Source organism: Arabidopsis thaliana (assembly GCF_000001735.4).
Source record: "Arabidopsis thaliana chromosome 1 sequence".
In the NCBI taxonomy this organism is placed as follows: Eukaryota; Viridiplantae; Streptophyta; class Magnoliopsida; order Brassicales; family Brassicaceae; genus Arabidopsis; species Arabidopsis thaliana.
The window spans coordinates 6,814,513-6,841,966 of record NC_003070.9 but is presented as its reverse complement, the minus strand read 5'-3'; the positions used below and the strand labels follow the sequence as shown (position 1 = coordinate 6,841,966).

General features: G+C 38.0%; 9 protein-coding genes across 14 annotated transcripts; 5 read left to right on the top strand and 4 right to left on the bottom strand.

The window, feature by feature from the left end:
* The first annotated feature begins 1,653 nt into the window (after window positions 1-1,653).
* On the top strand, window positions 1,654-3,847 carry SRS7 (SHI-related sequence 7). 2 transcript variants are annotated; one of them, NM_101835.3, is made up of 3 exons: window positions 1,674-2,029; window positions 2,130-2,784; window positions 3,179-3,847. In NM_101835.3, exons 2-3 carry the CDS (start codon window positions 2,136-2,138, stop codon window positions 3,565-3,567), a joined length of 1,038 nt encoding a protein of 345 aa, NP_173409.1. In that variant the 5' UTR covers window positions 1,674-2,029; window positions 2,130-2,135; the 3' UTR covers window positions 3,568-3,847. The 2 variants fall into 2 exon arrangements, with proteins under 2 accessions (NP_001031069.1, NP_173409.1); NM_001035992.4 differs by having other exon boundaries at window positions 1,654-2,784.
* A 1,486-nt stretch (window positions 3,848-5,333) lies between these two features.
* CNGC8 (cyclic nucleotide gated channel 8) lies at window positions 5,334-8,298 on the top strand (the record flags this gene model as incomplete). 2 transcript variants are annotated; one of them, NM_101834.4, is made up of 6 exons in its annotated part: window positions 5,334-5,435; window positions 5,534-6,125; window positions 6,208-6,420; window positions 6,517-6,830; window positions 6,908-7,256; window positions 7,336-8,298. In NM_101834.4, exons 1-6 carry the CDS (start codon window positions 5,389-5,391, stop codon window positions 8,080-8,082), a joined length of 2,262 nt encoding a protein of 753 aa, NP_173408.2. In that variant the 5' UTR covers window positions 5,334-5,388. The 2 variants fall into 2 exon arrangements, with proteins under 2 accessions (NP_173408.2, NP_001323012.1); NM_001332406.1 differs by lacking the exons at window positions 5,334-5,435; window positions 5,534-6,125 and having other exon boundaries at window positions 6,130-6,420; window positions 7,336-8,082.
* On the bottom strand, window positions 8,130-9,642 carry PUP14 (purine permease 14). The gene is made up of 2 exons (NM_101833.4): window positions 9,499-9,642; window positions 8,130-9,403 (listed from the first exon to the last, which is right to left on the bottom strand). The coding sequence occupies exons 1-2, from the start codon at window positions 9,539-9,541 to the stop codon at window positions 8,265-8,267; spliced, it is 1,182 nt and encodes a 393-aa protein (NP_173407.1). The 5' UTR covers window positions 9,542-9,642; the 3' UTR covers window positions 8,130-8,264.
* A 1,994-nt stretch (window positions 9,643-11,636) lies between these two features.
* On the bottom strand, window positions 11,637-15,137 carry AT1G19750 (Transducin/WD40 repeat-like superfamily protein). 2 transcript variants are annotated; one of them, NM_101831.4, is made up of 9 exons: window positions 14,821-15,054; window positions 14,390-14,650; window positions 14,142-14,301; window positions 13,780-13,961; window positions 12,813-13,050; window positions 12,407-12,561; window positions 12,229-12,318; window positions 12,049-12,120; window positions 11,646-11,950 (listed from the first exon to the last, which is right to left on the bottom strand). In NM_101831.4, exons 1-9 carry the CDS (start codon window positions 14,968-14,970, stop codon window positions 11,906-11,908), a joined length of 1,353 nt encoding a protein of 450 aa, NP_173405.2. In that variant the 5' UTR covers window positions 14,971-15,054; the 3' UTR covers window positions 11,646-11,905. The 2 variants fall into 2 exon arrangements, with proteins under 2 accessions (NP_001320698.1, NP_173405.2); NM_001332405.1 differs by having other exon boundaries at window positions 11,637-11,950; window positions 14,390-15,137.
* Window positions 15,138-16,507: 1,370 nt separating this feature from the next.
* AT1G19740 (ATP-dependent protease La (LON) domain protein) lies at window positions 16,508-17,721 on the bottom strand. The gene has a single exon (NM_101830.2): window positions 16,508-17,645. The coding sequence runs from the start codon at window positions 17,569-17,571 to the stop codon at window positions 16,735-16,737; it is 837 nt and encodes a 278-aa protein (NP_173404.1). The 5' UTR covers window positions 17,572-17,645; the 3' UTR covers window positions 16,508-16,734.
* A 174-nt stretch (window positions 17,722-17,895) lies between these two features.
* ATTRX4 (Thioredoxin superfamily protein) lies at window positions 17,896-19,120 on the top strand. The gene is made up of 3 exons (NM_101829.4): window positions 17,896-18,036; window positions 18,435-18,560; window positions 18,661-19,120. The coding sequence occupies exons 1-3, from the start codon at window positions 17,947-17,949 to the stop codon at window positions 18,802-18,804; spliced, it is 360 nt and encodes a 119-aa protein (NP_173403.1). The 5' UTR covers window positions 17,896-17,946; the 3' UTR covers window positions 18,805-19,120.
* A 135-nt stretch (window positions 19,121-19,255) lies between these two features.
* Window positions 19,256-22,403, top strand: AT1G19720 (Pentatricopeptide repeat (PPR-like) superfamily protein). Its single transcript, NM_101828.2, has 2 exons — window positions 19,256-22,069; window positions 22,149-22,403. The coding sequence occupies exon 1, from the start codon at window positions 19,357-19,359 to the stop codon at window positions 22,039-22,041; it is 2,685 nt and encodes an 894-aa protein (NP_173402.2). The 5' UTR covers window positions 19,256-19,356; the 3' UTR covers window positions 22,042-22,069; window positions 22,149-22,403.
* Window positions 22,404-22,424: 21 nt separating this feature from the next.
* AT1G19715 (Mannose-binding lectin superfamily protein) lies at window positions 22,425-25,265 on the top strand. Of its 3 annotated transcripts, none has more exons than NM_179360.1 (7): window positions 22,425-22,537; window positions 22,654-22,857; window positions 22,939-23,385; window positions 23,484-23,717; window positions 23,798-24,172; window positions 24,419-24,643; window positions 24,734-25,265. In NM_179360.1, the coding sequence occupies exons 1-7, from the start codon at window positions 22,535-22,537 to the stop codon at window positions 25,031-25,033; spliced, it is 1,788 nt and encodes a 595-aa protein (NP_849691.1). In that variant the 5' UTR covers window positions 22,425-22,534; the 3' UTR covers window positions 25,034-25,265. The 3 variants fall into 3 exon arrangements, with proteins under 3 accessions (NP_849691.1, NP_001185041.1, NP_001117315.1); NM_001198112.1 differs by having other exon boundaries at window positions 22,454-22,555; window positions 24,734-25,071; NM_001123843.1 differs by having other exon boundaries at window positions 22,510-22,857; window positions 24,734-25,232.
* AT1G19710 (UDP-Glycosyltransferase superfamily protein) lies at window positions 25,091-27,263 on the bottom strand. The gene is made up of 5 exons (NM_101827.4): window positions 26,780-27,263; window positions 26,568-26,710; window positions 26,212-26,483; window positions 25,965-26,119; window positions 25,091-25,852 (listed from the first exon to the last, which is right to left on the bottom strand). The coding sequence occupies exons 1-5, from the start codon at window positions 27,045-27,047 to the stop codon at window positions 25,251-25,253; spliced, it is 1,440 nt and encodes a 479-aa protein (NP_173401.1). The 5' UTR covers window positions 27,048-27,263; the 3' UTR covers window positions 25,091-25,250.
* Window positions 27,264-27,454: the final 191 nt, after the last annotated feature.

Genomic DNA, 27,454 nt, shown 5'->3' with positions numbered 1-27,454 from the left:
AAGGAAGATTTAACAATAGCTATCCATGATTTTTTTTTTCTTGGGGGTCAGATATACCATTTGAATGTAGTTCACTATTGACTTTTGACTTAAAATTTTGTCGATTTTGGTCTTATCAAATACCAAATGACGCTATATACTAATTAACATCAAATTGCGCCGCTAAATCACGCGGTTCCATGTGATCAAAGTCCCTGGAGTGGATTTGCTTGTTTGGTCTCACTCTCACGCCAATTAAAAGGTGTCTGTTTAACCTTTTCTCCTTTAGTTTATAGACTATGATATGGTCAGGAATTACTTAACTATACCACGGATTTATAAGAGGTATCTCAATAAAAGATCTAATGAATTTTGAATCAGATACAAATATATGATTTTTATAATTATAAAACCTTTAAACTATCTCATGGAGTAGTTTGGTTGGAAAACGAAATGGATCCTATCCATCCGTTAGTTGATAATTATTACTCGTGACCTAAAACTTAGACTATATAGGGTTTGCTGTCAAGCAAGTATTCATTAAAAATTGCACATTTATATAATTACTTTGTTTAACCGCATATTCACAGCACTTGTTAAAGTTTCAATTATGAAACTCAGCTATAGTCTTATACTGTTATTATGTTCACATTAATCTCATGAACGGCAATATAGAGACTGTTGGATAAGGTTTGAAATAACTTAATTCTCATACAACAGCACAATATATAATTGTTTACGATCCAATTTAGTGATTTGCAAAATAATGAAAGAAAACATGTGAAAGTAATAGTAACTGATAACTTTCCAAAATGATCTAATTATTTCAAATCTTTGTAAGATTTTATTTCAGCCAAATAGTATTTTTGTGGTGTCTTATCTTTGATTAAGCCAAATGAAGCAATTGCCGACAAAAATAAAAGATGCTAAAGACGTAATTAAATATTAAAATATTACCGCACGAGGGACCTTTTGAAAAATCAACATTCCATCACATAGGTAAAATTATGTCAAATGACCGTCTAGCTAATCACACCATCTGATTAAGCGGCAACATTTTTTAAGTAGTTCTAAATCTAACCAGTGTTTTGATTTCGGAGTGATCCGGCCGGTCGGACCTTTAAACATGCGACTTGAATACGACTAAACTATAGTTCGTTTGGTAAGCGATTTTTCTTTCACCCACTAGAACTAAACATGCAAAAACTTCGGCAAAAACTAGTGATCCGGTAAAATCCACACAAGGGCGGTCTTTAACACGCCAAATCACAATTTTTTTTTTATCCTGGTAACCTCTGATTCTTTTTTTTTTTTTCTTTCTAATTTTGATGACGTGATTGATATATTTATTTGATAAATTTGACTCTCTAAAATAATTTAATTTCTGCTAAGACATACAAGAACTAATAAAATCACACACATATATATATATATATATATAGAACGTATTATATGATAAATTTTGATTTTCTTGGAGAATTCTCATGCTGATTTTTTTTAATAACTTTAGGAATAATTAATTAGTTTCAAATCACTCTAGAAGACATTTACTTAATCATAGCCTCTGATGATAATAGTTCCGAAACAAGAAAACAAAACATACAATATATATTATTTATTTTATTTTTAATTTTATAATAGATATCAAAATTGGTGATATTTATTGTGATGGGGATTCATTGAAACTGGAAGACAACTGTAGAGAAAGTGCCCCATAGAAGAAGATCTTCATAGTACTCTCCATCTCTTTACTCTCCTTCTCTTTCTCTCTCTCTATCTCTCTATTTCTCTCTCTCTCTCTCTCTCACCCACAGAGAAAACCAGCAGTAGTAGCAGTAAATTGCTTGAGTTCTTGATGACAGATCGACAATGTCTTAAATGATGAAGAGAAAAGAAGGAAAGCAATAAACCTTGGCGGCGTTTGCAGCAGTTTCTTAAATTTCCTCACCATCATTACTCTCTCATCTGCTCCCAAATCTGCTCCTTTTAAATACCAAACACATCTCCAAGCCTAGCTAGAAATTAATGTGATAGAGAGCAAAAGAAAAAGGTGAACACAAATCCCCAAAAATAATTCATCCACAAACCCCAAAAAAGTCTCATAAATCCTCTTTCTTTCTTTTTGTTTGTGTTTTGTGTTGGGGAAGTAGAAAAAAATGGCTGGATTGTTCTATCTAGGAGGGAGAGATCACAACAAACAAGATCATCATCAAGAAAAGGATCATAATGAAGACAAGAGCAACAATTATCTCTATCTATACAAAGACGAGATCTACAACAACAACAAGGGTTTTGAGATTTTCCCTCCTCAATATTTTCAACAACAACAGCAACAAAATCATGCGGCTGCTCCAACAAATCTCTACTCTTTTGGTATGGTCCCGAGTGGTGGTAACATAAACAATAACCGGAGTACTAATCGGAGTTTGTACTTCAACGTCGTCTCCGATCATGAGCCGGTGAGATCCTCAACGGGAGGGTTTACGGTAACGAGACAAGGGAACATGAATTGCCAAGACTGTGGGAATCAAGCCAAGAAAGATTGTCCTCATATGAGATGTCGTACTTGTTGTAAGAGCCGAGGGTTTGATTGCCAAACACACGTGAAGAGCACGTGGGTCTCGGCTGCTAAACGCCGTGAGAGACAGGCTCAGTTAGCTGTTTTGCCAGCTAAGCGTATAAGAGACGCTAACTCAAGGGGTGGTGGGGATGACGATGATGATGACAAAGAGGACGAGAAAAATGACAGTTGTGGTGGTGGCTCGGCTCTTGCTTGCACCCGTGTGGTTAATGCTAGTTCTTCAGGTATGACGATGAGTTTTCAATTAATTAACATAGAGAAAAAATTTCAACAAATCTAGAAAGGATTTAAAAACAAATTTATGTGAAGATCTGGTTATGAATGTTTTGTCAAGAAAGCAACAATATGATTTGATTGTGAATATATGTCCACCGGATTTTGCTCCTTTCTTTTTGCTGTTTGATTTTGATTGTGAATAAATGTCCAACAAAATGATTTTAGTCACTGTTCTATGGTAAACCTGACGACACAAAGGGTTTAGTCGATTTTTATTCAATATATGATGTAAAAAATAAACAATGGTTAATTATGTCATGTGTTTTAAAGATTTTGATTATTGGATTCACGAACCAAAACGTTTTTGAATTTTATAGTAATTCTTTGGTTTTATGAAATTAGGGTTAGAGACTAGTCACTTACCACCGGAGATAAGTTCCCCGGCTGTTTTCCGGTGTATGAGAGTCAGCTCAATCGACGATGAAGACGAAGAGTATGCTTATCAAACGGCTGTTAGCATTGGAGGACACGTGTTCAAAGGCATTCTCTACGACCAAGGTCCATCGTCAGATCACCACCGTTACAGCTCAAGCCTCAATGGCGAAACCTCTCATCAACACCATCTTAACCTCATGGACTCAACTCCTTCAGCCGCAACTACAAACGCCGTGACCGCCGTTAACACTAACAACGGATCTATTGACCCTTCTTCCCTTTACACTGCGGTGGCAACTCCGTTCAACGCCTTTGTCGCCGGTGGTACGCCTTTCTTTGCATCTTCTAGGTGTTGAGATTAAAACATCTGAAGATGTTAAATCTTTTAAATTACGTTTGTGATTAATTATAACTACTCTTATAACTACCAGAGATCTATCTACGAGTACGAGAGATAATTTATTTGAGTATTTTTATTGTTGTCGGACAATATGGTGACTGTTCGTACCTAGCTAGGGTTTGTGTACTGATTAACATGCACATCGTACGTTTTAGAGATAAATGAGATATTATCATTAAGTTTTTTTTGGGGATAAACGAGATATTAAATTAATGTCAGAGTTTCAAATTTTGATCTTCTGTTTGTTTACTTTAATGTTTGATCTTCCCAATGTGATCAACATAACTTCTTTTTTTTTTTTTTTCTTTCGAATATGTCTGAATTATTTTCAAAAAGTTTGGTCTTCTATATAAAATAGGGTTTAAAAAATATATTCTAATTTTCTTCTGTATACAAATAGGGTTGGGTTTGATAGTGAATTAGCTTTCTGGCTGGTGATGAACTCGAAGCTACTTTTTCCCAGTTTATCCGTTTGCTTGCCGGATCTAAACAGGAACTTTACTAGGTTTCGTGTTCCATTGAGCAAACAATTTCAAATCTATTTATATATAAGAGAAAAACTTTCTGTTACCCAATCCAATTTCCGCAGTAAAACAGTGGAAACCATCATCATAGTTTACGAATAATTTGTTATGTTTACATTTATGTAATATTAAAAAAAATATTTGTTACCGATATTTTTCTTAACAAGAGAGTAGGTTACTCCCAAATTTCATCACAAAAAGACCTTCAACGCTTGTATCAATTTATGTAAATCCAATCGTATCGTTCTATTCTTTCATTAAAATAAACAAATTTTTAAATTTGAGAAATTTTCAATTGTCGGCGTTTCTTGAATGAGCTTGATCAGTTTCAGTGTATGAGACAATCGGACTAATACTAATCCTTGAAGAAGTTTTGTTGTCGTTCTCACATCACATGGACATGACGACTTATAGCGGACGTTAGGTTTAATTGTTCTGGAGAAGAAACATCAAAATTATGAGGACAACATAGTGCATGTGAAGTATTAACTTTTGTAGATGAATGTAAATGGAAAGTATTCTAGCTAGGGTACTTAAATCTACTAAACTACTTCTCTACAAAATTTTTAGCATTTTAGCTATTTGGATGTAACGTGCATGATGTGACTATCATTGGATGTAGTATTATAGATTAACCTAATCATAATTTTGTAACTTGTTCGATATCATTTTCATATACACATTTGTTTATGAAATGTTTCAAAAGATTTTTTATTTATTTATTTAGAATTTTCTTTTAAAGACCAATTTTTGCCTAGTAACTAGTAAAAAGTAGGTGGACAAAAAAAATACTAAAGAAAAATGGTATTAATTATATCTTTAAAGGCGGTTTGGCAAATTTTGAAAAATGGAAAGAAACAGTTACTTGTTTAATTATTAGAGAAAAATGTGGGAAATTATGTTGGAAATAAAAGGATACAATTGGGTCAAGAAGCATAGTAAAAGTCAATGGTCAATGTATAAAAGACCACATAGAGTTTAAAACATAGGTTTTTGATGCATCCCCCACAAGGCCACAACATCTGTATACCCAATTCGATTATGACTGATATGACATATTATTTATCAAATCCTTTTCCAAAAAGCAAAAAAAAAGGTCTTTACATATAAAACAACGACCTTACGAAAATGTTCGTCCCTTATTTAGTGTTTAAGAAAAGTCTTACATTATATAAACTTTTTTCTTTCTCTTATTCTGACAACAATTTAGCTACTTTGTTTTCTCATCAATATGTGATCCATTCTCCAAGAAAATGTACAAATCTCAATATATAAGTGGCCATAGAGAAAAATTCGTAAGGTAGAAGAACAAAATCAACGAGATCAATCTTTCTTTCACGTTGTTAATTAATTCAGATTTTCTTAGATCTATGAATGTTAATTGTTCTTAAAATACAGATTAGATGATACAGATTCGAGGGTTTCAATGTCATCTAATGCTACGGGAATGAAGAAGCGATCATGTTTTGGATTGTTTAACGTAACTAGTCGTGGAGGAGGAAAGACAAAGAACACATCAAAATCATTTCGAGAAGGTGTTAAAATCGGATCAGAGGGTCTAAAAACGATCGGAAAATCATTCACATCAGGTGTAACAAGAGCTGTTTTCCCTGAAGATCTAAGAGTCTCCGAGAAGAAAATCTTTGATCCTCAAGACAAAACACTTTTATTATGGAACAGAATGTTTGTTATCTCTTGCATTCTTGCTGTCTCTGTTGATCCTCTGTTCTTCTATCTCCCTATTGTCGATAACTCAAAGAACTGCATTGGGATTGACTCTAAATTAGCTGTGACAACTACTACTCTAAGAACGATCATCGATGTTTTTTATCTTACACGAATGGCTCTTCAGTTCCGTACCGCTTACATTGCTCCTTCTTCTCGTGTGTTTGGAAGAGGTGAGCTTGTGATCGACCCTGCAAAGATCGCTGAACGGTATTTGACTCGTTATTTCATTGTCGATTTCCTCGCGGTTCTTCCTTTACCTCAGGTAGTTAATAAAACGCTTCAATCTTTTTTGTTTTGTGCATTGTTTTCAATTGAATAGATGATTCTTGGTGGTGTTGATGCAGATTGCTGTGTGGAAGTTTCTTCACGGATCTAAAGGAACAGATGTATTACCAACAAAACAGGCGCTATTACACATTGTCATCACACAGTACATACCAAGATTCGTTAGGTTTATTCCATTAACTTCAGAGCTCAAGAAAACAGCAGGAGCTTTCGCTGAAGGTGCTTGGGCTGGTGCTGCTTATTACCTCCTCTGGTATATGCTTGCAAGTCACGTAAGCATTTCAAAATTCATCCATCAGCACTAGGTTAAATATCTATTGTTTTTTTTTTTGGTTCTGTTTTTAAGAAATGTTGTTATACTTTGATAGATAACTGGAGCGTTCTGGTACATGTTGTCAGTGGAACGTAACGATACATGCTTGAGATCCGCTTGTAAAGTCCAGCCTGATCCCAAGGTCTGTGTTCAGATTCTTTATTGTGGCAGCAAATTAATGAGCAGTCGCGAAACCGACTGGATCAAATCAGTCCCTGATCTTTTTAAGAACAATTGTTCTGCTAAAAGCGATGAGTCTAAATTCAACTACGGGATCTATAGCCAGGCTGTGTCTTCCGGTATTGTATCTTCGACAACGTTTTTCTCCAAGTTTTGTTATTGTCTATGGTGGGGTCTCCAAAATCTCAGGTACCTTCCTTGGAAAATCGATGAATAGCTGTTAGACTGTGGTGCAATTTTATTGACTTGGGTGTTTTCTTGTATAGCACGTTAGGTCAAGGGCTGCAAACAAGTACATATCCAGGAGAAGTTTTGTTTTCAATTGCAATTGCTGTAGCTGGACTTCTTTTGTTTGCTCTTCTCATTGGGAATATGCAAACTTATCTTCAGTCACTTACGGTTCGCTTAGAGGAAATGAGGATTAAAAGACGTGATTCCGAACAGTGGATGCATCACAGGTCACTTCCACAAAACCTGAGGGAACGAGTCAGACGTTATGATCAATACAAATGGTTGGAAACAAGAGGAGTCGACGAAGAAAACATAGTCCAGAGTTTACCAAAAGATCTTAGAAGAGACATCAAACGCCATCTCTGTCTAAATTTAGTTCGCAGGGTAAGTTTTCAGAAATGTGAATTGCCTAAAGATCCTACACTTCATTCACAAGGAACAATGTTCTTTCTTTTTTTTGCAGGTTCCTCTGTTTGCTAATATGGATGAGAGATTACTAGACGCAATATGTGAGAGACTAAAGCCAAGTCTATACACAGAGAGCACTTACATAGTGCGAGAAGGAGACCCGGTTAACGAAATGCTCTTCATAATCCGAGGCCGGTTAGAGAGTGTAACAACAGATGGTGGAAGAAGCGGTTTCTTTAACAGAGGTTTATTGAAAGAAGGTGACTTTTGTGGTGAAGAGCTTCTGACTTGGGCACTTGACCCTAAAGCAGGCTCAAACTTACCTTCTTCCACACGAACAGTGAAGGCTCTAACTGAAGTAGAGGCTTTCGCTTTAGAAGCGGAAGAGCTCAAGTTTGTGGCTAGTCAGTTCAGGCGTCTTCACAGTCGTCAGGTTCAACAAACTTTCAGGTTTTACTCTCAACAATGGAGGACTTGGGCTGCTTGTTTCATCCAAGCCGCTTGGCGTAGACATTTAAGAAGGAAAATCGCAGAGCTTAGACGTAAAGAAGAAGAAGAAGAAGAAATGGATTATGAAGATGATGAATATTATGATGATAATATGGGTGGTATGGTTACAAGGAGTGATAGTTCTGTTGGATCAAGTTCTACATTACGTTCCACGGTATTTGCATCAAGATTTGCTGCTAACGCGCTTAAGGGTCATAAACTAAGGGTCACCGAGAGTTCAAAGAGTTTAATGAATTTAACAAAGCCATCAGAACCTGACTTTGAGGCTCTTGATACAGATGACTTGAACTAAGTACTTATAGATTGCACACTTCCAAACATTTTCATTGTAAAACATACAAATTTACATCTATAACCAAAGCTGTTACACACTTACACTTACACAAGATAAACACCTAGAATATATGATTAGATATACACACAAAAAATCAAGGGAAATAAAAAAACTTTCTTTAGAGATTCAAGAATCCAAACCTAATAAGCCATACGATTGTCTTTGTGAAGCCTAAAGAAATAAGCTGCAGCGCTTAAGACGGCAGTAACCAAGGCAACACCTTTGAAGGCATCAAACTCATCATCCATGAAATTGAAGAAGATCACCACAAGAACCGACACAATCGGCCACGTAATGACACTGATCACATTCGACAACACGCTCGAAACAGAGTAGACAAGTCCAACAATCCCAACCCAATAGACCTGCCACGAAACAGCTTGACCAACCATAGCCATCACATAAGAACCTTTCCCTTTCGAGAATCCATTCATTTCCCTCTTCAAATCGTGTTGCTCACCGGCTATAAGCAGACCCACGACGGAGATGATCGTAGCAACGAGAGAAGAGAAGATAATAACTTCGAAAACAGAGGCAAAGCTTGGTTTTTGATTGGTTGATTCAGTTCGTTTGAAGATGTAACTGTCGAAGACGTTTTGGATGTTACAGAGAAGAAGAGCGAAACAGATTCCAGCGAACAGAGCAGCCCATGAGCCTCTAGCGTAATTCTCCTCTGCTTCATCAGGCTCACCACCGAATGAAGAAGACAGAGTAAGAGCTCCGGTGATGATAGCTAAGATCACAGAGATAACAACCCATCGATTGAATTTGATTTTGTTAATGAAAGCTGCGAAGATAGGAGTGAAGAAGAGCTGTGCTGTGTAGATCAGAGTGAAAACACCAAATGGGATCTCGAGTTTTCCCATGGCTGCGAGTCTTCCTTGAACGGACATGATAATTCCGATGCAAATGTAGATCACAGCTAAGGATTTTAAGTGGATTGAATCGGAAGTGATCGGAGGTTGTTGATGGTGGTTGCGTTTGTTCTTGGTGATGAAGATGAGGAACGGGAGAAGAAGGAGAGGGAAACCAACAGTTTGGAGAAGAGATTGAGTCCAAACGCCATCGTTTTGACGGTTTTCGTTGTATTCGCTTCGGTTGGTTTTGTCGTAGTAGAAGTTTTCGAGGAGTTTCGCTATGGATTGACCGATGATGACGAAGATGATTGAGATGGTGATGGTTGGCCAGTGGTTTGGTTTCCGGATTGTGTTTCCGGTTTGGTTCATGCGTGTGGTTGAAGAATCACGCTCGATGTTGATAGGTATTTGCACAAATTGTTCTGCAAAAAGAAACAGAGGAAATTAGAATCAAATTGTTTTGTAAGAAGAGGAGATCAAGAAACGAGAGATCTGGTTTGTTGATTCTTATTATTACCTGGAGGTTTGGTCTGGAAAATAGGTTGTTGATTCTGAGCCATGGATTGGAACTGATTGTCGGAGATTCTGAGCGGATTTGAGTTCAATGTATGTCGGCGATTAGATTTGGTAATATGTGATATTTGGAGTGGATGATGTTGTGGGATAAAGGAAAGAGAAGGGTTTATTATATATGGGCACGAAAAGTCTACCCTGGCGGCGTAATGGTCAATCAAGCGAGCCTCATGTCTACGCGTCGTCGTTTTCAACTTGTTCCGGGTTGTTTCGTCATCCAAAAAAGTGTGTAAACAACACTTAGAAGTAACTTATTCTTGTCTTTACAAAATCCAAGCAATAATCGACAAAAGATGATGAGAAATATTTGAGGTTTTGAATCTTGATTGTTTTCTATCAACGAATATTCCGAATTGGATTTATGGTTCGAAGGTTATATAAGGAAATGGTATAGTTAAGTTTAAGTTATATTGACTTTGTTTGTTTTGGGGGTTTGACCTTTGGGATTATCCAACATCCTACGTTTCGGAAATTTTGAACTAACACGATGCCCACTTGGCAGCTCACTACTTGTAATATGATACTCTCTTAAATGCGTGTCTTCTTATGACTTCATCTTAGAATATCATACTTCATGTAAGGATTTTGGTATATGACATTTTATAATGCTCAAGATATAATCCCAAAGGTGCAAGATTAGAATGAACTTGAACTTCGAATCAAATTGTTTGCAATAACTAAACAAATTTTGAACTCAGATTCAATGTTGTTCAACGTAACATTGATCATTTTTCAACCAAATGAGCTTCGAAAGTTTGGATTTTACAAAATAAGAGATTAAGGGTAACAAACAAAGGCAATTTCCTTGGTGCTCATTTGACACATTTTACTTAAGAATCATACAAAATCTCTATGTACACAATTGCCTCGTTTGACTATATAAACGTCCTCACACTGTTTCCACGACGCTATACCCATTATGACCCATAGGCATACATGCTCTCAAATATACACTGGACCCGTAATTAAAATAACATTTTAATACTTAACAAATTAGCATGTCTTGACCAAGAGACTGAAGCAGCCAAAGTTGTCCAGAGCAATAGCTCAAGTAGGCATAACCTATTACTGTGTTAATAGATTCACAAAGGCAAAACAACTATTACTAAACCTTCATGGATTACTCATCTATATAAGTTCTAGACATGTGTTTTGAATTCCCCGGTTCATCATCGGTACAATAGTTTCAGAACTAAAACGCTATGGGGCATTGAATTTGAAACTGTGATCACGCAAACTTCTTAAATAGAACACCCATTAGAACACCCATATGACCCATAGGCATAAAAGCTATCAACTACACTGGACCCATAATTAAAGAACACAGCATATCACCAAATCAACTTGAGGCAGCCTAGCCACAGTTGTCCAGCTTAAGTAGGCATAATCTGTCATGTGTTAATTGAATTCACACAGACAAAGCAACTATTACTAACCTTCATGGATTATACATTTCGGCATATCATCATCTATACCAGTTTTAGACTTTTGTTATAGTTTCAGTACTAAAACGCTATGGGGCAATGAAACTCTGATCAACAAAATTTCTTTAGATAGCATTTCCACAGGCTTTTCAATGAACATGCCACAACTCGAGAAGTGAGGATTTGGTATTAAAAGCCTTAACTTGCATCACTACATTATTCTATGATAATAGAGCCAATAAAGTAAAACCATTCTGTTTGACCAATCCAGTCATATGATCCGATGATCATAGAGGCAACCAATGATTTGGCATTGCAACACCGATTAAGGAAACTTCTTTAGAAATACCTTTCAATGAAAATGCCAACTCAACAAGCATGGATTTAGTACTAAGAACCTTACTTGTATCACTACATTATTCCTTAATCACAAAGGCAATAAAGTAAAACCCAATTCTTAATCAATCCAGCTAAATTTTCCTATGGTCATAGAAACAAAGAAGGATTTGGCATTGAAACTCCAATTAAGCAAAATTTCTTTAGAGAGCATTTCGACAGGCTTTCAATGACAATGCCAACTTGAGACGCAAAGATTTTGTATTAAGAACGATACTTGCATAGTTGCATTATTAGACTATTCTTTGATCATAGAGGCAATCTAGTAAAACCCTTTTCTTGATCAATCCAAATATAACATTCCTATGAAACATCTCCACCATCTATTCCCTAAGTTTCTGAAACTTTACACATTGATCAAATATAATGTATCCAATAACTGAAAACGCTTGAAAGAGAGACCAGAAGAAATTTCTAAATACCGATTTAACTATGGCTGCGATGGGAACACATCTTTCACTGCAGAAGCTGCGGTCAAGTAATTGTGAAGACATAGAAATTCACAGATTGAGAAAGAAGTCTTGTTTTCTCTCAGTCGCTCCAGTTGTCTTTATCTTCAGCTACTTCACCTTGCGCCTGCAAATAGACAAATCTTGATTAAAGAGACATCCACAACAAGACTGCCTAACCTCTAAATTATGAAAATTTGAAGTAGTACTAGAATTTAGCTCAACCATTTCATCTTCCACGGATCCGCCTGGTGACCACACAATTATTTGTCTATCTGCGCCACTTGTGTATAGTTCCTATGAGCAAGTATAACAAGTAATTCGGATTTAGAGGTGTGTTCAAGCAAACTTACAAACTCAAATCACTCGCGAAATTCGGGAAGATTCTGAGGATTGAGTTTATACCTGATCATTGGAATTAAAGCAGCAAGTGTTCACGCTTTCGTAGTGTCCACGAAGCATCAGTGTTGTTCTACCCGACCACATGCCAAAACCCTTATATACAGTTGCAGCAACAATTCATCAAATAATGCAAGTACTGGAATGGAAAGATTTGCTGATACAATAGTAAGGTGGTGACTACCTTCACAGTCTTCATGCACGGAACAAATACGAGAGCTGGATCATCGCTTGTATCTAATTGAATCGCTCTGTCTGTCTGGATGCGTCCAGTTTCAAAGTTCACCAGGGTATTGCGTCCAGATTCAATATCCCACAATCTTATTCTTGAATACGACCCTGAAACATAATAGTAATAGACTCTTAAGTCTTAACTGTTGTATCACCACTGATGTGTACGGTAGTAATTAGTGCTACCACAAATTGATATAGTTCACTTGATGCTAAAACCCCTAACACATCACTTCCACTTCGTAGAGAGGCATGTATTATAACATATAACCAGCAGATGCTGCCTATACCAGGTTGTGACAGAGGTCAAATAAATAACCTAAAGAACAAAGAAATTAGCCAGGACAATAAGAACTCACCAGCACTAAGAAGATACATCCCATCGTTAGTTGCCTTTAAGCCAGTAACAACACCATAATGAGCCGTAGCACGATCTAGAGTAGATAACATTCCAGGGTGAATTCTCTTCTGTCGAGACTTTTCCACTGAAGGTTTCTCGCTAGATGATCCCTTTACACTTTGGCTGCCAGTGTGTTTACTCTGCAATGTCTTCAACCAATTTTGGTCCCCCAGAGAAGATTTTGCAGCTGAAAAAAACTTTACAACAAGATAAAAAAAAAATTACTACAGGGAATCCCCTATCAATAAAACAGATATTGATTATCCATTCTGTCTGTCAATTGTAGGCTTGTAGACATGCAGGTTAAACTGGATATAAATAATGGTCCTAAATTTAGAAGGCGTCATGCTTATGGGAGAACGGGACGGGACAAAATCTGAGGCAATTATTGTTGTGTGCAGAGAAAGGCTCAACAACATATGGTGACACTGTTTATTCAGATTCAGTAGCATCTTAGGAATATATAAACGTAGATCCTTCATTCTGGGGCCACAGTCCCCTTGTACGAGATGATACAGGATGAGTGTGACTTGAGCATTTTGGTACTGCTAAGTATTGTCCACCCTCTGGTAGAAATTGTTATTTACTACATATCTGGTCGTTTATCAGGTCTTGCAGTCATACTAAACAGGTGGTATACAAATGATTGAAGTCGCGCCAACACAAGAAAACCCCAACTAACTTTTTAACTTCGGAAAATTCCAGTTTGAAAATCTTCACACAAAGTTGGGTAATTAATGCTAACTCTCACTAGCATGTCAGTAACAATAAATTACACTCTTACACAGATGCGTCTAAACAATATAAGAAGAGATACCAGTTTAAATATACAGACTTCAGGGAATTTAAACAGAAAAGAAATCAATAAGTAATTCATAACTTGTCTATTCAAGAAATTGTAGTAAAAAAGAAATTCAGGAATAAACCTTACTGCTAACCGCTGGTCGCTTTAAAATTGGTGGTCGGACCCCAAGTTGTGTTTGTGAGTTATCTAGAACACGGAAACATCCAGCACGTCTGATGTCCCAGAAACGTATTGCACCATCACACCCCCCAGTATACAAAACCCACTCGCTGGAAGTAGACCATTCCACTGACATAACACCATCTGGCATATCATCAAAACATGACAATTTGGTAGCCTGGTTCTTTAACTAATGAATTTTGAATATGAGGAAAAGCATGAGTAAAGTAGCTTATTATCGTTCCAGTAATCATCAACTGAATACAATTCTATATAAAATTTTGATACACTTCTTTTCCAAAGAAAAAAAGAAAAGTAACATACCACGGTGACCCGATAATGTGTGAGAGAATGCCCCAGAAGCAATATCACAGAGGCGAACCTGGACATCATCAGTTCCAGCAGCAATTAACGTGTGAGACATTGCCATAGAAGACATGGCAGTTCTATAAACCTTTCCAGGCATTTTAAAATCCACAACCACCTAAAACATATGAAAAGACAAAAAATGCGTCTTAAAAATACGAAAAATGGAAGTGATATACCGTCTTAGTTAAAAGCTTAGTACCTACCTGCGAAGTATTGGTATCCCATACTTTTACGTAATGATCAAAAGAACCTGTAATGAACATCCCAGTGTCAATGGGATACCAAATGGCAGAGGATATGGCATATTTATGTCCATTTTCATGTTGCTTACGGACAGTAAAAATACACTTGTGCTTGGCAATTAGACCACTTGCCTCGTAATCGGTGGCCCGCTTAACATCAAATACAGCAGCTGAACCATCTGCTGCTCCAGAGAGCAGATATCTCCCCTCCGTCAAATCAACCTGATAACACAGTTAATAACACAACCAGCTACCAAAATATGGCTACTCTAGAAGCAGCAAACTACATAAACTAGATTCAGTCCCAGATCTTTTATATTTTTAGTGATTTCTCAGCCAAAGACTGAGAACAAAAGTCACGGATAAGAAGAGCAAGAAACATCTGAGAGAACCTGAAGGGAGTTAACGGAGCCACGATGAGGAGAAACAAAATCTTTTCGATTAGAGAGCTGGAGAGACAAAATCCGGCGGGATTTGAATCGATTGGCGAAGGAATTGGAACGAAATCGACCGGTTTCTCTGTCTTTAAAAGCCTTCCACATTCTCCTAGCATCTCGTCTTCTGATTCTCGTGGATATTACCAGACTTTATGTGTATATATACTCGAGCTCGAATCTCCCTTGTCCAGCTCCAAAACCCCTAACAAAAGCTTTGATCCTCCTCCTTTTAAAGTTTTGTGTTAGAAAAACAATGTCGCGCGATAACCAACAGCAATCGAAAGAACAAAACCAAACCACCTCAAAGAACTTGATTTCGGTATTAACCGGACTAACCGTCGGTTTTCATATCATCTTTGGATTTATTTTCCGGTATATACAGTAGTTTTAATAGCCAATTAATTTGTTGATTTAATTTTTCTCTCAATTTTTTATTTTTTTCGTAGAGTTAATAATTTACCCCAACAAAAATACATACAGTTAGTCCTAAATCTTCACTAATCCACTAAAAACAATATGTCAAAGAGAAGCATCCATATCTTTACTTGCTATCGAAGATGTGTGAGCTTATAAAAAGAATTTTGCCGAGAAACAGGGATAATAGCTAACTGAGGAATCGCATGAGCATATTGAATCTCTCAATTTTCCCAGAATCTTCTTCACTGCCTCAAAAGAAATATGAGGCTTTGGCACTCACATGATTTATACAATTTCTAACCTGCCTCTCAGAAACATAAGGATGACCTAATATTATTTGTTGACTTGTTTGTTTTCGTGTCATTGATCCACAAACAAAAATACGGGATTATTCAACATCCTACGTTTAAGAAATTTGCACAAACACGGTGCCAGGTCTCTTGAGATTTGGATATAACAAGATAGGAGATTAAGAGAGGCTAATAGAGAAAGGCAATTCCTTGGTGCTCATTTCACGCATTTTACTTAGAATCCAGAGTCTACAAATTGATACAACACCAGAACGCAATCGCCCGCGTTTGACCATTAAAATGTCCCCACACTCTTTCTATGACGCTACATGCATTAGAACTTAATCAATCTTTTAAATATTGATGATAAGAAACTACACTACCCATAGTCCATAGACATAAAGAAGCTACACGCGACCCATTAATTCAAATCACACATCCTAATACCAGATCAATTAAGCAGTCTTCACACAGAAACTGAGGCAGCCAAAGTGGTCCAGAGGCATAGCTCAAGTGTGCATAATTTATCCTCTTATTAATAAACTCAAAAAGACAAAGTAACAATTACTAACCTTCATGGATCTTACATTTCAGCTTATCATCTAAAGATTCTATACTAGTTTTAGACATGTTTCTTCGAGTCATCATGGGTGTAACAGTTTCAGTACTAAAACGCTATGAGGCATTGAAACACTCTGATCAAGCAAACTTATTTAGATGAAAATGTACATGCTTTTCATTGAACATGCCAACTCAAGAAGCCATTCTTTGGTATCAAGAACCCTACTAGTGCAATCAAGTAAAACCCTTTTCTTGATCAATCCTACTACTGTATATAATCCTATGAACATAGAGGCAATCCAGAGTCTGGCATTGATCCGAATAAGCAAAAGAGAGCATCTTGAGAGGCTTTCAATGTAAATGCCAACTCGAGCCGCTTCGTATTAAGAACAACACTTGAATCACTAGAGTAATCTTTTATCATAGAGGCAATCAAGTAAAAACCCATTTCTTGATCAATCCAAACGATCCTATGAAACACATCTCCACTATCTATTACCTAAGTTTCTGAAACTTTACACATTGATCAAATATAATGTATCCAATAATAACTGAAAACACCGAAACGGAGACCAGAAGAAATATCTAAATACCGATTAAACTATGGCTGCGATGGGAACACATCTTTCACAGCAGAAGCTGCCGTCAAATAATTGAGTGTATTCCTCAGCGTCTCCCTCTCTCTCTTTAACCTAGCCGCCGTATCTTCAAGCTCCAGTAACGCTTGCTGCTCCATCGGAGCTCCTTCAAACGTGCTTCCGACGAAGAACGAGAACGGAGTCGGAAACTGATTCTTCCTCAGATCCTGAGATTCCTTATCTGGTTTCCCATTCAATCTATTCGACAATCGAATCACTTCTTTCATCAGAACCTCAACTTCATTCGCCAATTCGTCCAGATTCTCTTCACCGGACGGTCGATCTTCAAGCCACGTCACTTTCGCGACGAGGTAAGGTTTCGTACGGACGAGATCGGTGACTCGGAATCGTTCCTGACCTTTACAGATTAAGAAGAATCGATCGTCGACTAGACGCTCGTGTTTCACGATTTCTCCGACGCATCCGATTCCAGCTGCGGAGCCTGAAACAGCGTCGGAGTAGACAACGCCGAATCTGAGATCGGATTGGAGAAGCGTTTGCATCATGACTCGGTAACGAAACTCGAAGATCTGAAGCGGGATTGTTGCGCCTGGGAAGAGAACGAGAGGTAGTGGAAATAGAGGAAGCTCGACTAAGTCATCTGATTTGGGTGGATTCGCGTTGTTGTGGTGTTTCTCGGAGAAGGAAGAGGATGAGCAACGGAAGGAGAGGAGTTTACAGCTTCGACGGTTGATGCTCCGGTAAGTAGCTGGAAGATGTAGAGGTTTAGGGTTGAAGGCGGAGAGATAAGGTGGAGTTGATTTGAAGGAAGGAGATGAGACAGTGCTTGGAAGCGCCATTAGAGAGAGTGAAGGAGGAGAGGTTTCACAAGTGAACGGCGAAATTGATTTAAGATTTTAATTGTTTCGTCTTTAAAATTAAACCTTATCTGTTTGAGAAAATATATTTCATCAGATATTTTTATTTCATAATTCCTGTGGCTAGAAATTTGTTTAGAATAGAAATAAAAATATATACGAGCCATTTGGTTCGTGTGTAAGTGTGTAGTACATGCATTTGAGACACCGGTCCACTTGGATATCATTTCGTAGTAACCATGAATTTGCAGGGGTAATTGTGTCAATATCTCTTGGTCATATATAGGTTACAAAGATGAACGGAAGAAAGAAAAAAAGGTGATCGGAGATTTTGGCTTATTCTCAGATTTGGGAGAAATGGCGGCAGAAGAGGGTCAAGTGATTGGTTGTCACACGAACGATGTATGGACTGTGCAACTTGATAAAGCCAAAGAATCCAACAAGCTGGTCTCGATTCTCACCCCTTTGTTATGCAATTCTCTTTGGTTGTATTGGATTTGGGAATTAGGTTTTTGTTTGATTAGGGTTACTGTTTCTAGTGTCAAAGAAAGCATTATGGTTTCACATGTTATGGTATAGGTTTTGATTCCGGCTAACGTAGAGTTGGAATAAACGGATTGTTAAGGAGATCACAACATTAGATGTGAGGGCAAGTGAATCATCAGTGAAACTTACGTTTTGATGTGTAAACTTTTAGAGTATTTTCTTTAATTGATTCATCTTTGTGACTTTTGTTGTGTTCCTCTTTTCCTTATTGTAGCTCAGAGTCACCCCTCTGGTAAAAAAAATCATTTTGGATTGGGTTATTTAGGATTCTGATGGTGTGATAATTTCATTGTTTTCAGATTGTGATTGATTTCACTGCTTCATGGTGTCCACCATGCCGCATGATTGCTCCAATTTTCAACGATTTGGCCAAGAAGTTCATGTCAAGTGCCATCTTCTTCAAGGTGGATGTTGATGAACTTCAGGTGAACAAATACACTTTCTTTACAAACAAATTAATCTCCTCACTCTTAGACTTTAGAATTACACTGATATATTCTATATACTTGTGATGATGTTTAACAGAGTGTTGCTAAAGAGTTTGGTGTGGAGGCAATGCCAACCTTTGTGTTCATTAAAGCCGGCGAAGTTGTGGATAAGCTCGTTGGTGCGAATAAAGAAGATCTTCAGGCGAAAATAGTGAAGCATACTGGTGTTACAACTGCGTAAATCAGTTTGAGGCATAAATAATAAGGTCTAATTTGTTTATCTTAAACTAGCTAGACATAACGGGAATAGTGCAGATTGGAGATGAAGTAGAAGTTATTGATCTCTGACTGTCATAAAACCATGCTTTTTTTATATGGTCTTTGGCTTTTGCCTAATTCATATGTTTAGGTGTTCTTTCTATACCTCCATAGACCACCACTCAGTCGAATTTTCAGATCAGTGAAATAGACTCTTGTGAATGAATTGTTCCATGCATATCATAATTTGAATATCTGAAATCTGAGGCCTTGCAAAGGTGTAAAATAATTTTGTGCGAGCAGCTGTTTCCACGTGTTATAATTTGATTGGAAGTTGAAATTCTTATCCACCAAACGTTTCATATTTTGTTGCCAACGAACCCATTACCGAGGTTCTTCGTGCTTTCTTATCTTCTTTCTTCTTCGCTGAGCTTACTCTGTAATCTTGTGAACTCTCGTTGATAATTCAAAGAGGAAACGGAGATAAAGGAGAAAACTTTAGAGCGTGTTCAAGTTAATAACAGTTCTGTCGATAATGGAAAAGCTCTTCGTACCATCATTTCCCAAAACTTTTTTGAATTATCAGACTCCAGCTAAAGTAGAGAATTCGCCTGAACTTCATCCAAAATCCAGAAAGAAAAACCTATCATTCACCAAGAAGAAAGAACCCAATATCATTCCCGACGAGCAATTCGATTACTTGTGTAGAAACGGAAGTTTGCTCGAAGCTGAGAAAGCTCTGGACTCGTTGTTTCAACAAGGTTCCAAGGTAAAACGAAGCACTTACCTCAAATTGTTGGAATCGTGTATTGATTCTGGTTCTATCCATTTGGGTCGTATCCTTCATGCTCGGTTTGGTTTGTTTACTGAACCTGACGTCTTTGTGGAGACGAAGCTGTTGAGCATGTATGCTAAATGTGGGTGTATTGCTGATGCACGTAAGGTGTTTGATTCAATGCGTGAGAGAAATCTGTTTACATGGTCTGCTATGATTGGTGCTTACTCGAGGGAGAATCGGTGGAGAGAGGTGGCGAAGCTCTTTCGTTTGATGATGAAAGATGGTGTTTTGCCTGATGATTTCTTGTTTCCTAAGATATTACAGGGATGTGCTAATTGTGGAGATGTTGAGGCTGGGAAGGTGATTCATTCGGTGGTTATAAAACTCGGGATGAGTTCGTGTCTTCGTGTTAGTAACTCGATTTTAGCTGTGTATGCGAAATGTGGTGAATTGGATTTCGCTACCAAGTTTTTTAGACGTATGAGGGAGAGAGATGTGATTGCTTGGAACTCAGTACTGTTAGCTTACTGCCAAAATGGTAAACATGAAGAAGCTGTAGAATTGGTTAAAGAGATGGAAAAGGAAGGAATTTCTCCTGGGTTAGTTACTTGGAACATACTGATTGGGGGTTATAACCAGCTAGGGAAATGTGATGCTGCAATGGATTTGATGCAGAAGATGGAGACTTTTGGTATAACTGCTGATGTGTTTACGTGGACAGCTATGATTTCGGGTTTGATTCATAATGGGATGAGATATCAGGCATTAGATATGTTTAGGAAGATGTTTTTAGCGGGTGTAGTGCCAAATGCAGTCACTATTATGAGTGCTGTGTCTGCTTGTTCATGTTTGAAAGTTATAAACCAGGGCTCAGAAGTTCATTCTATTGCTGTGAAGATGGGATTTATCGATGATGTGCTTGTGGGCAATTCTCTGGTTGATATGTATTCAAAGTGTGGAAAACTGGAAGATGCAAGGAAAGTTTTTGATTCGGTAAAGAATAAGGATGTATATACTTGGAACTCAATGATAACAGGGTATTGCCAAGCAGGCTATTGTGGGAAGGCTTATGAGTTGTTTACGAGGATGCAAGATGCAAATTTAAGACCAAATATTATCACATGGAACACAATGATCTCAGGATATATTAAGAATGGAGACGAGGGTGAGGCTATGGACTTATTTCAGAGGATGGAAAAAGATGGAAAAGTTCAGCGGAATACTGCAACATGGAATCTAATTATTGCAGGTTACATACAAAACGGAAAAAAAGACGAGGCCTTGGAACTTTTTCGAAAAATGCAGTTTTCTCGCTTCATGCCAAATTCAGTTACCATTCTAAGTCTCTTACCAGCGTGTGCTAATCTTCTTGGGGCAAAAATGGTAAGAGAGATACACGGTTGCGTATTGCGGAGAAATCTTGATGCTATTCATGCCGTTAAAAACGCTTTAACAGATACTTATGCTAAGTCAGGGGATATAGAATACTCAAGAACCATCTTCCTGGGTATGGAAACGAAAGACATCATAACTTGGAACTCGCTGATTGGAGGTTATGTTTTACATGGTAGCTATGGTCCAGCTCTTGCTCTTTTTAATCAAATGAAGACACAGGGGATTACGCCGAACAGGGGAACGCTTTCGAGTATTATTCTTGCGCACGGTCTAATGGGAAATGTAGACGAAGGAAAGAAAGTTTTCTACAGCATTGCGAATGATTACCATATTATTCCTGCTCTGGAACATTGTTCTGCTATGGTATATTTGTATGGACGAGCCAACAGACTTGAAGAAGCTCTGCAGTTTATCCAGGAGATGAATATTCAATCAGAGACACCCATCTGGGAAAGCTTCTTAACTGGCTGCAGGATTCATGGTGATATTGACATGGCAATCCATGCCGCAGAGAACTTATTCTCCTTGGAACCTGAAAATACAGCCACTGAAAGTATTGTTTCGCAGATCTATGCATTAGGTGCAAAACTTGGGAGATCATTAGAAGGAAATAAACCGAGGAGAGATAACCTGTTGAAGAAACCTCTCGGGCAGAGCTGGATTGAAGTCAGAAATTTAATTCACACATTCACGACAGGTGATCAGTCGAAATTATGTACTGATGTGCTGTATCCCTTGGTGGAAAAAATGAGTAGGCTGGATAATAGAAGTGACCAATATAATGGAGAACTTTGGATTGAGGAAGAAGGAAGGGAAGAAACTTGTGGAATCCACAGTGAAAAATTTGCCATGGCGTTTGGTCTCATTTCGTCATCCGGTGCATCTAAGACGACGATAAGGATCTTGAAAAATCTTAGGATGTGCCGAGACTGCCATGATACTGCAAAGTACGTCTCTAAGAGATACGGCTGTGACATATTGTTGGAGGACACAAGATGCTTGCACCACTTTAAGAATGGAGATTGTTCCTGTAAAGATTATTGGTAGAGTGATTATTGATTAGCCAACCACTAAGGTACGACTTAACTTAATTTCAACAGTCTTTTTAACCACATGATCACGTAATATATATATCATTCTCATATTTTTTACAGCTATAAAAAGATTATTGAGTTAGCAGCATGGCGTGGGTAAAATTAGTTGAAGTTTGAAAGCTAAATTCCAATCCTTGTAACTAACTACGGAAGTTGACCAAAGGTTCATTAGTGCGTATTTTTGTTATCTTGTGATATATGATTCTTTGAAGAATGTGATTCTTTTTTCCCCCCATGATTTCCCTTGGTAGTGGAAACCAGAATGTAACGTGTATTATGCAATTTGATTTGATATATTCCAGAAAATTCCCAACCACAAACGGAACCTTTTAATCCATCATAAATTCCCATCAAATGTCTAAGCTATGTGTTGCAGTGGTCAGCTATCTGTTTACTCGAGCTTCTTACACTTGCTTTGAGTCTTTAGAGATCATCTTAATCTGAGGATGGTATTAACATCATCTTATGTTTTCTTTCTTCAGTTTCTCTATATTAAAATTTCAACCACAAAAAGCTGATATTGCAGTTATGATTATGTGAGATTAACTTGATCTTGTTTCTGCAGAGTGTTGAAGGCAAGCCTGCATCACTTGGCCCATGGGGAGGCCAGAGTGGTCATGCCTGGGATGATGGAATGTACACCACAGTAAAGCAAATAATTATAGCCCATGGTTCTGGAATAGACTCCATACAAATTGAGTATGACAAAAACGGTAGCTCGGTTTGGTCTGAAAAACGTGGAGGAAAGGGAGGCAAGAAGTTTGATAAGGTATGATCGAGACTCTTTATCCTATAAATATTGTGTTGGTGGTTCTCAGAAATTAATCACTGTTCTCTTCTTGCTGTTTAGGTCAAATTTGATTACCCACATGAGTATCTGATTTCAGTAAATGGAACCTACGGTAGCTTTGACGTCTGGGGAACTATATGTGTCCGATCACTTACTTTCGAGAGTAACCGCAGAAAATATGGACCGTTTGGTGTTGATTCAGGTACATTCTTTGCATTGCCAAAATCAGGATCGAAGATTATTGGGTTCCATGGGAAGGCTGGTTGGTATTTGGATGCTATTGGTGTTCACACTCAACCAATTCCTAAAGAGAATAATCCTTCGTCGAAAATCCTTTTGCACTCGCATCAAAGTTTTTCTCAGGGTGATAAGAAACATGAGTACTCAGTGCTACAAGGAAGTGTAGGGCAAAACTTTGATATAGTTGTTACCCTCAGAAAGAAAGATCCAACTTTGCCTTCTTTTGAGTCCCGAGATTCCGCAGGAGCCGAGGTCACCAAACATAAGGTGATGTCAAGACTTTTCTGTTATACATTCGAAAAACAGGTCTTATTGGATTTTTACTGGTTTCTTAACAATTTTTTTTATGGAATTTGTTTTATCAGTTGGTGACAGATACTGAGAAGTCACAGTCAAAAATTGAAGGTGGCGCGAAAACATATGGACCATGGGGCGGAACCGGTGGAATCATGTTTGACGATGGGATTTATACCGGTATTCGACAAATCAATTTGTCACGCAATGTCGGGATTGTGTCGATGAAGGTCTGTTATGATTTTAGAGGACAAGCTGTGTGGGGAAGCAAACATGGTGGCGTGGGAGGATTCAAACATGATAAGGTGCGTGAATTTGAAACGATTTTTGGTCTACTTAAGTTTAATTACACTTCATATTTCACAGGTTTAAATGTAACTTGCAGATTGTATTTGACTACCCTTCAGAGGTTTTAACACATGTAACGGGAACATATGGGCCGCTGATGTATATGGGACCTAATGTGATAAAGTCACTGACTTTCCGCACCAACAGAGGAAAGCATGGACCTTATGGAGAAGAACAAGGACCGTCTTTTACACATCAAATGGACGAGGGTAAAGTTGTTGGATTCCTTGGAAGAGAGGGTTTATTTCTTGATTCCATAGGTGTTCATGTTATGGAATGCAAAATAAGTTCCCTTAAGCCATCATCTCCTCACAATGCAATTGTTCCTCATAATAACTCCGGCACTGCGCAAATAGAAAATTCCCCATGGGCTAATAAGCTAGTCCTTGCAGCAAACGGCCATGGCGAAGAGGTAACTTGTAGATTCTATCACCATGGTATTTTCCGGTTTTTCAAGTTTTCGATTTCATGAATAGCAGCCACTGTATAACAACTCTACTATGGCTCAGTTTATATGGTTTCGGTTTTAATACGTTATATATATCTTAGCCAAATTAAGACCTGTTTGATTTTTAAATCGTTCGTTTCAAGTTTGGTTCGGTTTATCTAGATTAAACACCCTAATAGCAGCCTACTTGTTGGGTAATCGTTTTCACAGGTTGATCGTGGAGTCGTCAAAGAACCAACACCGAGCGGGCCTGGACCGTGGGGAGGTGACGGAGGTCAAGCTTGGGACGATGGAGTATTTTCAGGGATCAAGCAGATATTTGTGACAAGAGGAAATGATGCTATCACTTCAATACAAATTGAGTACGATAGGAATGGACAATCTGTTTGGTCCATTAAACATGGTGGTGACAGCAATGGAGTCGCTACACACAGAGTAAACAACAATATTTCTCCTTTCACATAAAGCTACTTTTGTGTTTGATGCTTTAGAACCATTTCTAATGCTCTCAAATCTGTGTTGCAGATTAAATTTGAGTATCCAGATGAATCGATCACCTGCATTTCAGGGTATTACGGACCTCTGAACAATTCAGACCGATATAATGTTGTCAAGTCTCTGAGTTTCTACACGAGCCGTGGGAGGTACGGGCCATACGGTGAAGAAACCGGGACGTTTTTCACTTCGACTACAACACAAGGAAAAGTTTTGGGGTTCCATGGAAGGAGTAGCTTTCACTTGGACGCCATTGGAGTGCATATGCAGCATTGGCTTGGCAACAATAAGTCTTATTACAGCAGGGCTAGTTGTTTCAAGCTCTTCTGATAATCTTCTCTGCGCAACAAGAAAACATCTAACCTGGTTCCACCGACGCTTACAGTTATCCTCTAAAGAGTTGCAAATACATATTCATGCTCCTAAACGCATTGAATTTACTTTCCAGTTAAAAACACTGTTTCTATAAACAGAATAAATACGAAAACTCTATAGAGAGTGTACTGTAAAATGAAGTAATATTGGCATTTCCTTGCTAAACTTTTGTTTAATGATCCGAATTGGTTGTTCGTGAGTGAATTTTTGCATGTTGCAACACTTCTCTGAGCACAGAAGCTATTCGATGAGACATATGATGTTCCAAGAACATCTCTTTTACCCTCTCATACCCTTTCTTCCCCATTGTATTCCTCATCTTCACGTTAGTCGCCAGCTTCACAATGTTTTTGGCGAGAGGTAACACGCCATCTTTACCAGTGTTGTGCAATAGACCTGTTGTTCTGTTCACTACAATCTCCATTGTGCCTCCTGCTGCAGTCCCAAGTACAGGAAGCTTAAAGGCCATGGCTTCAATTGTTATTCTCCCAAAGCATTCTCCTCTGGCTTGGGAGTTTTGGACAAGAACGTCAATAGCTGCTAAATATGGTGCTACCTTCATTGTTTTGTTGACAAAGTGGACAATTTTTTGAAGTTTCATCTCTTGGACAAAGTTGCGTAGCTCTGTCTCAAATTTCGTCTGTGCGCTCATATCGCTTCCTACTACCACTGCATGCATTGTTGGTACCTCAAGTTTCTTAGTCTCTTTGATTACTTTAAGACTTTCATGGAACGCTCGGAGGAATAGATCTTGGCCCTTTCCTCGAGATACACCTGCATAAGAGAAGCACCAGTCAGAAAGCAAATTAACCAAAATTTTGAGTCTTTTGCAGATTATGATTCTTAAAGAAACTAAGGAAGAGAAAGAATGTAAGAAATGACTAACTATTAATAATGCCAAATAGTATGTCTTCATTCCTCACTCCAAGAGATTCTCGAACTTGCTCACGGAGAACATTCTTGGCGAAACTATCTTCAGCTACTTCCATCAACTCCTTGCTATTTCCTAGGTGCACGACATAAGTTTTAGGCATTTTAATCCTGTGTTACAACAATAAAAGAATAAACACTGTTAAGCTTATGACAATAACGTAAACTAATATATCGCAAGACTCTACAGAGAGGAAACAGACCCTAAGCGATCATGAGTTCTGTTCTTCCAGTATTCAGCTGTTGCGTGCGAATCAATCATAGCACCTGCAACAAACGGAAGGTGCTTGACTAAATCCGGTTTGAAATAGTGACCTCTCATCTCATGAATCCACCAGAGTACTTTAGGAAGAACTTTAGGAACATTGTCCTTGAGAACTGCATCAAGCCATTTCCCAGCAACAGCAGTGTTTAAAACAACCAGATCAGACTTGAGAGCTGTATCTATAGCTTTCTGACTCTTTGCTGATATCACCTGAATGATTCAAAAAAGATTGATCACTAACAATTATGATACGAATCAAAGAAAAACAATGGAGGTGGTTAGCTAAATCTGAACCTGGACTCCTCGATCCAACATCTTGTGTTCTAGAACCTTGATCACTTCATCTTCTTCAACTGGTTTCTGATTCGTGATCCAAACAACTTCAGATTCAACTCCTCTAAGCAAAAACGCCAATTCCATTAACAATAAAGGTCCACCTAAAATCATCACTTCAAGTTTAGCCATAGAGATTTTGACAAGAGAGTAACACGATCACAAAACATCACCTGAGAGCGAGAGTTCATGAGAAACAAGTAAAACGAGCTTTGATTTCATGAACTCGAGAGGATTCAACGATCCAGAAACCGATTGGATCTTAATGTCACTGTTATCTTCCTTCTCTCGGCTACATCTCTTTCCACTAACACTACAGGAATCAAAAGTAGATCTCACGAGAATCATTCCTACTGTTGATACAGATAAAACCAATAGAATCATCAGTGGCCATCTCTTCTTCTGCAATGTTGCCCACATACTCGTTGATGGCTTCGCCATTGTTTCTCTCTACAGCTTAGAATCACATCCTAGGGTTTACACAGTAACAATCGATCTCAGAACTTTCTAAGGATCTGTCGTCAGTGATGGAGAAAGCTTGGAACGAAGAAGTTTAGAGGAGAGATTTAATGGGGAAAAGCCGCTAATCAGTGTTGACTCTTTGCAGAAGTTTGCAATTCACGCCGTTTTTGTTATTTAGAAGGAAGTTGATTGCCGTTTCTCAGCAGGCCCCCGATGGAATCCTCTCTTCATATTTATAATGGGCTTTAAAAGGCCTATTTGCTAAAAGCCTAAAACTAAACTAGTTATGATGATAGTTAATGCATACTATATGGTTTTAATTCTTTTTTTTTCTTAAGCTAAGCTAGGCTTCAGATTAGTTTTGCTGATACAATTTTGGTTTGGTT